This window comes from Megascapheus bottae, chromosome 12, assembly GCF_031878675.1.
Source record: "Megascapheus bottae isolate mThoBot1 chromosome 12, mThoBot2.hap1, whole genome shotgun sequence".
NCBI lineage: Eukaryota > Metazoa > Chordata > Mammalia > Rodentia > Geomyidae > Megascapheus > Megascapheus bottae.
In genome coordinates this window covers 57,851,771-57,864,147 of record NC_143520.1, presented here as the reverse complement: position 1 = coordinate 57,864,147, position 12,377 = coordinate 57,851,771, and the positions used below count along the sequence as shown (strand labels likewise).

The window sequence follows — 12,377 nt, the reverse complement described above, 5'->3', positions numbered from 1 at the left end:
TCCATTCATCAACTGAGGGACATCTGGGTTGGTTCCATATCTTTGGTATGGTGAATAGAATTTCACTTATTTTTAAAGTCCTATCTGCTAGCTCAGAGCCACTCCTGTAATTGTAGCTACTAAAGTGGCTGATATCTGAGGATGATGATTAAAAATCAGCTAAGGCAGAAAAGTCCATGAGACTCTTATCTCCAGTTAACCAAGAAAAAGCCAAAGGTAGAAGAAGTGTGGCTCAGGTGGTAGAGTTGATCAGCCTTGAATGAAAAAGACACATGAAAGTACAAGACCCCGAGTTTAAGCCCTAATACTAGCACAAAATGAAAACATAAAAATAAAGTTTTTATCTTCTTTTCTATATTTCAGCCAAAACAACAAATTGCATACTGTGCCTTTCATCCTAATTGTGTTGTTTCAAGCCAGGAAAATAGATTTGAGTCTAAAATCCAAAATCATCATTTACTAGGAATTTCTTATTATTTAAATAGTAAATGATGGGGTAAATAACTTAAAACTTGTTTCTCGTTATCTTTCTGGTGCTACTGGGGCTTGAACTGAAAAACCTCAGGCTCATTAAAGCAGGCACGCACCACCTAAGCCACACTCTTCGACTTCTCTTCCTTATTTTTTGCTTTAACATTTTTCAGGTAGCGTCCTGAGTTTTTCCTGAGGCTCGCATCAGACTACAGTCTCCTAGCCACAGTCTTCTGTAGTTTGGATGGCAGGTGCATGTCCTGCTGAGGTACATGTCTTTGCTGAGATGGGATCTCACTAAGTTTTCTTTTCTTTTTGCCAGTCTTGGGGCTTGAACTCAAGGCCTGATCACTGTCCTTGGGCTTTCTCAAGTCTAGGACTCTATCACTTACAGCACCACTTCTGGATTTTTCTATGTATGTGGTACCAAGGAACCAAACCCAGGTATTCATGCACGTTAGGCCAAACTCCTAAGTTGAACCCAGGTGTTCATGCATGCTAGGCCAAACTCCCCACCCTTCACTAAACATTTTGCCTGAGCTGGTCTCAAGTCTTCATCCTCCTGATCTCACAGGAGCTCACATGTAACAGGGATTATAGGTGTGTGTGCCTTTGTACCCAGTTATAAACAATTGCACTTTTCAGTCTTTGCTTCCTCATCTATGGATAATGCCTACCTTGTCTTGGTTATGAGATTAACTGAGTTTAAAAATAACACTTAACCTTTGAGTGCTGAGCCAAGTAGTAGTTCTAAGTGTTTTACATGTGTTAATAAGTCAGCTCGCAGCAACCTTCCTTATAAGAAAATTTATGCCACAGAAAGACAGCATCAACTGCTCAAGATTGTACAACTAGTAAAATGATGTAAATTGAAAATATATTGTAAATTATGAAACCCAATTGAAGTTAGTTATGACTACACATCAAGAAAGCCTGTGAAGAAGCTGGGAATGGGGCGGAGAGGTAGAGTGCTTGCCTAGAATGCATGAAGCCCTGGCTTCAATTCCTTGGTATCACATACACAGAAAAAGGTGGAAGTGGTGGGGTGGTACAGGGTATAGTGCTAGCCTTGAAAAGGTTTGAGGACAGTGCCCAGGCCCTGAGTTCAAGGCCTTGGACTGGCAAAAAAAAAAAAAGAAAGCCTGTGAAGTATGATTAAGCTTTTAAAGAGAATATTTGGATAAAGATCATTCTAACTGGGTTGAGGTGGAATCTCATTATTGTTTTGATTTGCATTTCTTTTATGGCCAGAGATGTTTTTATTGGCCATTCCTAGTTCTTATTCACAGAAGTCTCTCTTTAGCCCATTTATTGATGGGGTTGTTGTTTCTATGAGGATTTGTTTTAGAAGAGAGGGTAATTTTTTAATTTTATTTTTTATTGTCGAGGTAATGTATAGAGGGGTTAGTTATATTCGCCAGACAGTAGGTGCATTACTTCTCAAACATTGATACCTTTTCTCATGTTTATGTCCCCATTTCCCCCCCTCCACCCCCTCCCAATTATCTTGTTTCCCCCCTTCCCTTTCCTATTTCAAATAAACATATGCAATATACCAGGTAACAAAGTCAGATACAGTAACAACATGAGATTAACCAAAGGGCAAAAAAGAGAAGAGAAATAACATGGCACATTAAGAACAACAGTCACACAAGATAAAACTCTTGTTTCCATATCCTAGAGTTCATTTCATTTAGTTTCCTCCTATATGACCTTATGTACCTAGGTTTTGAGTTATTTTAATTCTCTGCTAGGAGAGTCCTGGGTGTGTACTAAATACTACAAATGAGGGAAACCATGGAGCCTATGTTCCTTTGGGTCTGGCTTACTTCACTTTTTTCCGAATCTTTCCATTTCCTTACAAACGGGGAGATGTTGTTCTTTCTGATGGCAGCATAGAATTCCACTATGTATAATAAGTACCACATCTTCTTGATCCAATCATCTACTGAGGGGCATCTGGGTTGGTTCCATATTGCTATGGTAAATAGTGCTGCTCAATGGATTCCCTCATCTGTAATAATTAGTACACATCTAGGACTCTCCTAGCAGAGGATTACAATAGCAGTATGGAAGCACTTCAGAAGGCTAAACATACAGCTCCTCTGTGACCCAGCAATCCCACTCCTGTGCATTTACCCAAATGACCAGAAACCACCATCACAACCACATTCATTGCAGCGTTATTTACCATAGCTAGGATATGGGAATAGTCTAGATGCCCCTCAGTGGATGAATGGACCAAGAAAATGTGGCACATATACACAGTGGAATTTTATGCTTCCATAAGAAAGAATGACATTGTCATTCATAAAGAAATAGAGACTTGGAAAAATTATATTGAGTGAAGTAAGCCAGACCCAAAGAAGCATGGTTTTCCTCATTTCTAATAACTAGAATGTGCCTATAAATCTACCAATCAATCCAATGGATCGTAAAAGACGAATAATTAATTACACTTGGACATGAGTCATTAAACATCACTGCTAGCGTTTGTACACTGAGAACAAAGGAAGGTGTTCTTTTTTACCTTGAAAGATTATTTTTATTGGAGCCACGAGTTTGGCCTAGCAGTAAGAGTGTTTGCCTAGGATGCACAAAGACCCAGGTTTGATTTCTTGATACCACGTACACAGAAAAAAGCCAAAAGTGGTGCAGTGACTCAAGTGGTAGAGCTCTAGCCTCGAGAAAGTCCAAGGACAGTGCTCAGACCCTGAGCCCAAGCCCGGGACCAGCACCATAAAAATCATAACATAATTTGTAACACCATAAAAATCAACTAATTTAAGCACACAGTTTAATGATTTTTAGTAGCTAGGATTACAGCTGTGAGCCACTGCACCCGGCCTATAATATGGTTTTTAGAACCCTTTTCCCTCGTTCCTGAAAGAAACCACAGGTCTATTTGCATTTACTCCTTGTCCTTCCTCCCAGTCCCTGGCAACCGCAACCACATATCTCTATTCTATAGATTTGTCTCTTTTGGATATTTCTTGAATCAAACAATACATGGCCAAAGGAGGATGTTCTTAGGAGAGTATCACAATGATTCAACAGCTATGTGCATATAACTATATAAAATGAGGTTTGTCTATATGAACTCCAAGAAATGGAAACAAGTGGTTTTATTTATCGTAATGTTTGCAACTATTTCTTTTTTTCTTTCTTATTTCCCTTTGGTTTATTCCTTATTGTCACCCTTTTTTTCTGTACACTTTGTCTTGTATATAAGTTTATCTGATTTGGGGAAGGGAAAGAGAATCACAGAAATAGTGGGACAAAGGCTGAACCAATTCTACATCATGCTGAAAATTAACTTTACAACTTGGGAAGGGAGAAGGAAGGGGGAAAGGTGGGAGAAAATGAAGGAGGAGGCAAAAAAATGAAATAAAAAGAATGTCTGCTTACAACTGTCAATGCAGTCATAACTGTTTTGAGATTTCTCTGAAACTGACCAGTTATTTGAAGGGCCAAGAAGTAGACACTTCAAAGCCCAGGAAGGAGAGTGATTCTAAACTTTTAAGGAAAAATAATTTGTGAAAATAAGTTTCAAAAAGATATCCAGGGGCCAGGAGTTTGGCCTAGCAGTAGAGTGCTTGCCTAGCATGCACAAAGACCCAAGTTTGATTCCTCAATACCACATACATAGAAAAAAGCCAGAAATAGTGCTGTGGCTCAAGTGGTAGAGCTCTAGCCTTGAGAAAGCCCAGGGACAGAGCTCAGATCCTGAGTTCAAGTCCCAAGACTGGCAAAAAAAAATGATACCCAGTTAACAAGCCCAGAAAACATTGCATTTCCCTCTCCTCGGACCCCAAAGAAATTAAAATCCTTGGCTGTGTGCACAAGTGGTACAGCAACGACAGCCATTCCTTCTCTTTCAGACTTAACCAAGATGGTGAGCCAAATAGAAGTGCTGCACTGGCATTCCAAGCCAGAGAAATGACCAGCCCCTTCATTAGCGGGGAGGACGTGTTCCCTCTGGTGAGTCCTGCCCGCTGCCTTTCTCTCAATCAAGGTCCCAAGAGTAACTTCAGTGTCACTTATTGAATAGGACTGGGCACGAGTGTGGACATCATCATGACAGCCATAGCTGTCTAAAACGCGCGAAGCATTTTAGTGTCAATAGTTATGAACCTCTAGTGCAGGGCAGACTTGCTGGTAGTGATTGTTTTTATATGCAGCCTTTAGAACTAAGCCCTGTGTTTTTAAGAACTACAATTGGTCTTCAATGGCTTTTAAAAAAGCATGTTTACCAAGTGCTGGTGGCTCATGCCTGTAATTCTAGAAAATCAGAAGGCTGAGATCTGAAAATCGTGGACAAAGTTGAGAGACTCTTGTCATCAGTTAATGAGCAAAAAGTCAGAAGTGGAGATGTAGCCCAAGTGGTAGAGTAGAAGCTTTTCTACATGTAGAGCTCCAGCTTTGAGCCAAAAACTTAAGCAGAGTCAAGGCTCTGAGTTCAAGCTCCCCGTACAGATACACAGAGACACCCCCTGCCCCCCCCAAAAAGCATGTAATATACAGAATATTTTCCACACTCATAAGCCCTACTCATTTCTCCTTCAATCCCTACTTCCTCATGCTTCTGTCTTTGAAAGTCATCCATGAATTTTCCCATTGGCAAGTTTTATGTACATTGCATCCTTTAGATATCCTTTTGTGTCTGACTTCTACTATTGCACCTTGTTTCTGGGATTCATCATCGTGTTATGGAGATACTTTTTAATTGGGTTTTGTTTCTCTGTAGTATGCCATTGTACATAAATCACAGACAGATGCTATCATTCATTTCTTTACCCTTCTGGACAATAAATTACTTCTAGTTTGGTGTCTGTCACAAGAAATACTGGTAACAGTTTTCCTCCGCTGATCATTTGGTGCTGTGTGCAGCAGTTACTCTGGATGGGTCATCAACTTTACCATAGTTTTCTAGCTGAGCCAGTAAAGACGCCAGCAACTAGTATATGAACTTCGTCTATGATTTTTCTAAAATGTGTCCTAATTATTACTCATCTTTATTTTAGCCATGATGGTCAGTGCATTAGTTGTAGCATGTAACTGTGGTTTTAGTCTGTTTTTCTCCAGTGACTTTGAGGCTGAGCACCTTTTTATATGTTTACTGGCCATTTTGATACCTTTGTAATCTGTCCAAGTTCTTGCGATTGCAGGAATTGCATCTTTGCAATTGCACTATTTTATTCTCATTGCTTTACAGGAATTTTTTCCATGTTCTGGATACATATATATATATATACATATATATATGTACTCTTGTCTCTTCTCTTATTATGTGTTTATTTTTACTGTTTTGGGGGGAGGGTTTTGTGCATGTGCCAGTACCAGGACTTGAACTCATACTTTTTCAGCTTTCTTGTTAATGGCTAAGCACTTGACCATTGAGCCATATTTCCAATCTAGCATTTAGCATTTTGCAATTGGAAATATAGTCTTACAGACATTTCTATCCGGGCTATCTTTGAATTACAGCTCTCCCAGGTCTCAGATTCCTGAGTAGCTACAATTTCAGGGATATGCCATTGGCACCCAACTGATTATGTCTTCTGATGAATTCTAATTTGAATGCTTTCTTTTATAGTTAGTACTTTGGGCATACTCTTTAAAACTTTCTGATGGTTTCTATTGAAAATTATTAGATTATAAAAAGATTCTATGTTTTGTTGTAGAGACTTTGTTTCTTTAATTTTCATATTGAGATACATAATTCAACTAGAATTAATTTTTATATGCTGCAAAAGTAAATTCTTAATCTCTTCTTGGCATGGAAATGTTCAATTAATCCTGAGCCATTTATTCCAGCCCTGTATATAAGGTGGGGTTTTCTATATTCATAGTAAAAATAATTCCAGCATGATTTCCTTCTTTCTAATCTTTACATCCTTTTCCTTTTCCTTCCCTTACTGTACTGATTCAAGACAGTGTTGAGAAACACTATACTTATGCCTTCTCTGAAGCTCAGTCACAAAAAGTCTTCTCTAGCTTACTTGATTTATGATATTTCCTTGGTGTATTTGTAGAGTCTTTTTTGTAAAAAATTAAGAACATTCCTTGTTTCCAGACTGTTAATTGTTCATAAATTTATACAACATTTTGAAACAATATGGAATTTTATCAAATATCTTTTTCCCCTCCCCATATAATTTTTCTTCTTTGCTCAGTTAATATAAAATGTTATCTTGATTTTAGATTAACTCATTTTTGCATTCTTAGAATAAAGCTAACTTGATCATCTAATGTTTTGTTTAGAATTTTTACTTGGCCAGATATGGTAGTGGCTGATGCCTATAATTCCAGATACTGTAGAGGCAGAGATAGGACAGTCACAATTAGAGGCTATCCCACCAAAAAAAACCCATAGTGAGACCTTTCTCAAGGAATAAGCCCACTGCATGGATCCCTGGATGGGGGGGAGGGGTGCCTCCTAGGAGCTCAGCTGTTTTCTATGCAGCAGCTGAAGGTAGGTCACTCTTGGTGGAACAGAAGCCCTGCTGTTGGGTCCCATATGAGAAATGTTCCACTGCATGGCTAAGGACAGAAAATGGACCAGTCTTCCTGTCCACTTGCTGGATGCCCTGTCTCAACCAGAACTCAACAGGAAGTATTTTGCACGTGGCCTACAGCCTTCTGCTATGCATGGCAGGACTTTGCTCTAAACCTGAAGCACCTGCATCAAAGCCTGTCCACTGAAACTGACAAGATGCATTTCTCTCTGAGAAGTTCCACTGTGGGATTCACTCCCCATTTCAAATACAGTATGGAGCCTTTCTTGTTCTAGGATTGCTCAAAAGTAAAACAAAAACAAATGCCACCCTTCAGTCTCACCCAATGCATGAATCAGATTAGTCTGTTTAAGGGTAGAGTATCTTTCAGGTGCATTCCTGACATGGTTCTCACTTTGGACACATAAAACAACATGCTGCACTCCTGGATCTTTTTTTTTTTTTTTTTTTTTTTTTTTTTTTTGCCAGTCCTGGGCTTGAGCTCAGGGCCTGAGCACTGTCCTTGGATTTTCTCAAGGTTAGAGCTCTACCACTTGAGCCTCAGCACCACTTCTGGCTTTTTTCTATGTATGTGGTACCAAGGAATCAAACCCGGGTCTTCGTGCATGCTAGGCAAGCACTTTAACCACTAGGCCAAACTCCTGGCCCCACCCTCTGGAGCACTTGTGTCTTTCTGTGCCTTTGACATTCTTGCCACTTCCTGCTCTTTGGGCATTATTAACATGATATTAATGTTATTACCTTGACAAGCAGATGGTCCAGCCTCCTCCAGCATTCTTGGTGACTCCACCATTAGCACATGGTTGAGCCAGGCCATGGGAATTCCCAGTGGTCCACTGGCTGACTGGGTGTTTGATCTGTTTGCCAGACCTACTGCTGTGTCCCCTCTGTGCGCAGCTGTGAGGTCCACTCTCGTGAATGGAGTGAATGCACTGCATTTGGCCCAGCAATCAAGATGGGATGCTACCATCTTCCACCATGGCAACTAAGTTTGGAAGGGACCAGATTGTGAACTTGGTTGCTTTGTGCAGATTATTGGCACTTCAGTCGTGTCATAAAGCCTAATTGTTCCCAACAAAATAAGATGAACAGAGATAAAAGACATTGCAAAACTGGCAAATTACAGTACAAGTTTTCTCTTAAAAAGTTATCTTTATGGGGCTGGGAGTTTGGCCTAGTGGTAGAGTGCTTGCCTAGCACGCACGAAGACCTGGGTTCAATTCCTCGGCACCACATACACAGAAAAAAAAAAGCCAGAAGTGGTGCTGAAGCTCAAGTGGTAGAGCTCTAGCCTTGAGAAACTCCAGGGACAGTGCTTAGGCTCTGAGCTCAAGCCCAGGACTGGCAAAATAGATAGATAGATAGATAGATAGATAGATAGATAGATAGATAGATAGATAGATAGATATAGATGTAGATATAATCTTTGTACTGTCCTTCACAGCCACAGTCTTTATTTTTCTTTTTGTATATAAACACTAAGTAAGTGACAGCTAAGCTGCATGTCTGCATTAGTACCAGGGTGGAACAGGGATCATCACCAGTGGAATTTTTTACATGAAACAGGGTAAGCAGGGTTCACTCAGGCATCCTGGCCCCCTCTCCCACAGAGCTGCTTTCCAATCCCGATCCTGCTTCTGTGTCTCATGCGTCCAAGTTTCTTAGGCCAGTCCTGCTTCTGCCTACGTGAGCTTTCTTTGCTCAGTTCTACTGCATCCTAAACTGTATAGCCTTTGGGATTTGCTGTCTCGATTAGTAGGGCATATCTGAGGCAGATATTCTTTTTGTGTTTACTGTTAACCACTATCATAATCTTTTCCTCCTAGCTAATCAGGAGGCAGAAATCTGAAGATGAAGTTTCTAAGGCAGCCCAGGTAGTCAAATCTGAGAGACTCCTGAAATATTTGAGCATGCACAGGGTAACACATACCTGAAGAGACACTGTGTTTCTCATCTCACCTTTCTCTCTCCTTCTTTCTCTAGTCTCCCCCAGATATATCCTTCCCAGCTTCTTTGGCCGCACAGCATTTCCTTCTGGAAGAAGAGAAACGAGCAAAAGAACTTGAAAGACTTCTAAACACTCATATTGATGAGCTGCAAAGACACACCGAATTTACTCTTAATAAATACACCAGACTAAAACAAAATAGACACATATGAGCTTTTACACTTTTTTATTTGTTTCCCCCTCCAAAATATATGCAAAGTTTATTCACAAAACTAAGAAGTTTTGTTCTGTTTTCTGCAGTAAATAATTCCTGTAAGGCAGCTAGAAAACAGTCAGCATTTTGTTTGTGAAAGCTGCTTGTGGTTCTACATAAACATATCAAGTATTTCTGCTGAGAAATTCCTATAAAATAAATATGACTACTCCAAAAGAGTTTTATTTTTCAGTCTAAGAAATAGTTTGAGTTTTAAAATGCCATTTTTTTCCTATCTGAATCATGTGTACTGAATCCTACTTTCTCCACAAATGAGGAGCCAGGGTCAGCTGTGCCCAACACAGAGGGAACAGCCTGCTTTGGACTAAATGTGAAAAACAAAGGATTTTTAGAAATAAAATAGTTTAAATATTTTGAACTATATAAACGTCCTAGGATTACTTTTAGACTAAAAAAGATAGAGCAATACTGTTTACTTTCGGATTTCATAATGTCTGCTTCACTGTCAGCAAGGTATGAAATATGCAAAGAACATTTGCAATATATGTGTCAGACATGAGGCCATGTGAATGACTTCATGCTCATGAATGAGATCAACATGTATAAGGCTTTATTGTTGTTAATTCTCTCTTGTAATCACTGCTGTTCATACAATAAAGAAATTCAAAATTTAATGGACTTAAAAGATGGATGTCAAGTTTGTGTAGAACAATAGCAAAATGACCTCATGACGAGTAATTTTCAAGATATACATATATAAAACTGACAATCCAATGTTCTTTCAAGACAAGATATAGCAGGAAATAGAAGCATGGATTTCTTTATGTTATTGGTGGTGGTGGTGGTGGTGGTGGTGTTTATTTTTGCTTTATTTTTTTCCTTTTGTGGGAGAGAGAAAAAGGGTGCACAAAGGGAGAAAAGAAGGATAAACAAATGCCATCATGCTATTCAGTATATATTAGGTGAAAAATGAGCTATATAACTTGTGGGCAGGAATGGAGAGGGGGGAACAAGGGAAAAGTAAAGAAAGGGATGGCATCCAAAATAAAAGAATTGTACTCAGTGTATTCATCTGACTTATGAGCTGGTAATTTGTATGTAAAATACTTTAATAACAACAATAAAATTATATATATATGGCATATAGGAAGATGGCTACAACAACTGGCAAAAGCTGAAGTGCTGTTTTCCTGTGGCATGTCCATGTCATGTGCTCTCTTTCTCTGCCATGTTTCTTGTCTAATACTCTTTTTGTAACCATCTATTTTAAAGAATGTGAGAGATGGGTAGGTTTGGGAGAGATGGGGGCAATTTATGAAAGGTGTGAAATCGATCAAAGATGCATTGTCCTCACAATTGAACATGTTGGATTGAAACCCCTTTGTGCAACTATTTAAGGATCATTTTTGAAAGTCATATGTATATAAATAAGTCACTATCAGTAGATATAGATATAGATATAGATACATCCATATGTCTACTCTGCCGCACTTATTTTTTAAAAATTTCAAGGAAAGTCTTAGTTTATAATTCTTTCTTTTTAAAGAGTCTCAATATAGTGTAACCGAAGTTAAAATATCCCTAGATAGAAAACCCGGCACATGTATACAATGGAGTTTTACTCATCTTTTAGAAGAATATGTCATTTGTGTTGAGTGAAGTAAGTTAGACTTAGCGAGACAGTTCATGTTTCTCTCGTCTGTGGAAACTAAATACAAAACATGCATGGTAACCTTCATAGAACTGTATGCATATACACAAAAACCAACTTATTAAAGGTGGTACACTTGCAGGAAGGATCCAAAGGTGTAACTCTCCTAACAACTAATTAACTGTTTATCAATATGAGTACCAGGAACTGGCTATGTATTTTGGTGGAGGTGGTGGGCAATGGAGAAGGACATATGGATAGAGGGAAGGAGGGGGAGCAAATAAACTCATTATATTCAATGTACACGATGCAAAAATGGATAGAATGGGAAGGGGAAAAATCGTGTAAACAATGGAGTGACATTAATCAAAAAGCATTGTATTCATAATCTGACATGGAATTGTAACCTCTCTGTGTAGGCACTTAAAAATGAAATTTTTAAATAAAAGGACTTCTGAATAAAGAAAAGATATTCTTAGATAAATGTTTCTTTTTGGGGGGGCGGGTGGGCAGGCACTTGTGGCTGACGCCTGTAATCCTAGCTATTCAGGAAGCTGAGATCTGAGGATTTCAGCTCAAAGCCAGCCTGAGCACGGAAGTCTACAAGACTCTGATCTCCAATTAGCCACCATAAAGTATTACAGCTGTGGCTCAAGTGATAGAACACTAGCCTTGAGCTAAAGGGCTCAGAGACAGTACTCAGGCCCAGAGTTCAAGTGCCATGACCAACAACTGGGAGAGAATAAAGGAAGACGTAGAATTGTCCAAAAAGAAATAGAATCATGACCTGACTTATGAAATAACTCCTCTATCCTTTGCCTTTATAATAATTTTAAAAATTGATTATTCAAAAGAAAAATTTCCATCCCCTCCCCCAAGTCCTGTAGGGTTCATTTACCACCATTCCAAAGTCTCATACCTACCACTATTTTTTCATTTCATACCTAACAGAATACATGTTGTCTTTAATGTTGCTTCTGTCACTCAGCACAACCTTTCTGAGTGGCCTATATTGGTGTCCTTCTTACTGCTCAGTAGTATTCCATTGTATGGATAAACTATGTTCAATCCTCCCTCACTATTCAATGAACACTTACTTGAGTTCACAGTTTCAGACTAGCATGCGCAAAGTTGTTAGAAATATTTGTATACAAGCCTTGGTGCAGACATATGCTTTCAATTTTAATCAGTAATTCCATTGGAGTAACATTTCTGTCATGTGGTATATTTAACTTTGAAAAGAAAACCAGAGTTCAAATGGTACCTTTTCTCCGCATCTTTACCAACACCCGTCTTCTTTCAGTGTTGTGATATGGTATCTTACCATGATTTTAATTTGAATGTCTCTAATGACAAGATGTTTAAGCATCTTTGTTTCTTGTGCATATATTAACTATCACCTATAATCTTTGGCAAAATGTCTATTCAAATTCTTTGCTCATTTTATAAATAAGTTCTAACATTATAAGAGTTATGTACTTTTTTTGGAAGTTCAAGTCAATTTTTATTTAAATTCTATTGTAAAGGTGATATACAGAGGGGTTACAGTTATGTAGGTCAGGTAATGAATACTTG

The 12,377-nt window shown here is 38.7% G+C and overlaps 1 protein-coding gene and 1 long non-coding RNA gene across 8 annotated transcripts in view; one reads left to right on the top strand and one right to left on the bottom strand.

Moving 5' to 3' along the window:
* The window catches only part of LOC150056613 (uncharacterized), a 44,460-nt gene extending 36,640 nt beyond the window's left edge, over positions 1-7,820 (bottom strand). Inside the window, exon 1 of the long non-coding RNA XR_016537281.1 lies at positions 7,731-7,820. This is a non-coding gene — a long non-coding RNA (uncharacterized LOC150056613). The remainder of the gene's footprint in view (positions 1-7,730) is intronic.
* The window catches only part of Deup1 (deuterosome assembly protein 1), a 79,238-nt gene extending 69,402 nt beyond the window's left edge, over positions 1-9,836 (top strand). For all 7 annotated transcript variants that reach the window (XM_090343050.1, XM_090343048.1, XM_090343046.1 and 4 more), the window contains 2 exons: positions 4,353-4,452; positions 8,973-9,836. In XM_090343050.1, coding sequence (XP_090199176.1) covers positions 4,353-4,452; positions 8,973-9,149 — 277 coding nt within the window. In that variant the 3' untranslated portion in view covers positions 9,150-9,836. The remainder of the gene's footprint in view (positions 1-4,352; positions 4,453-8,972) is intronic.
* Positions 9,837-12,377: the final 2,541 nt, after the last annotated feature.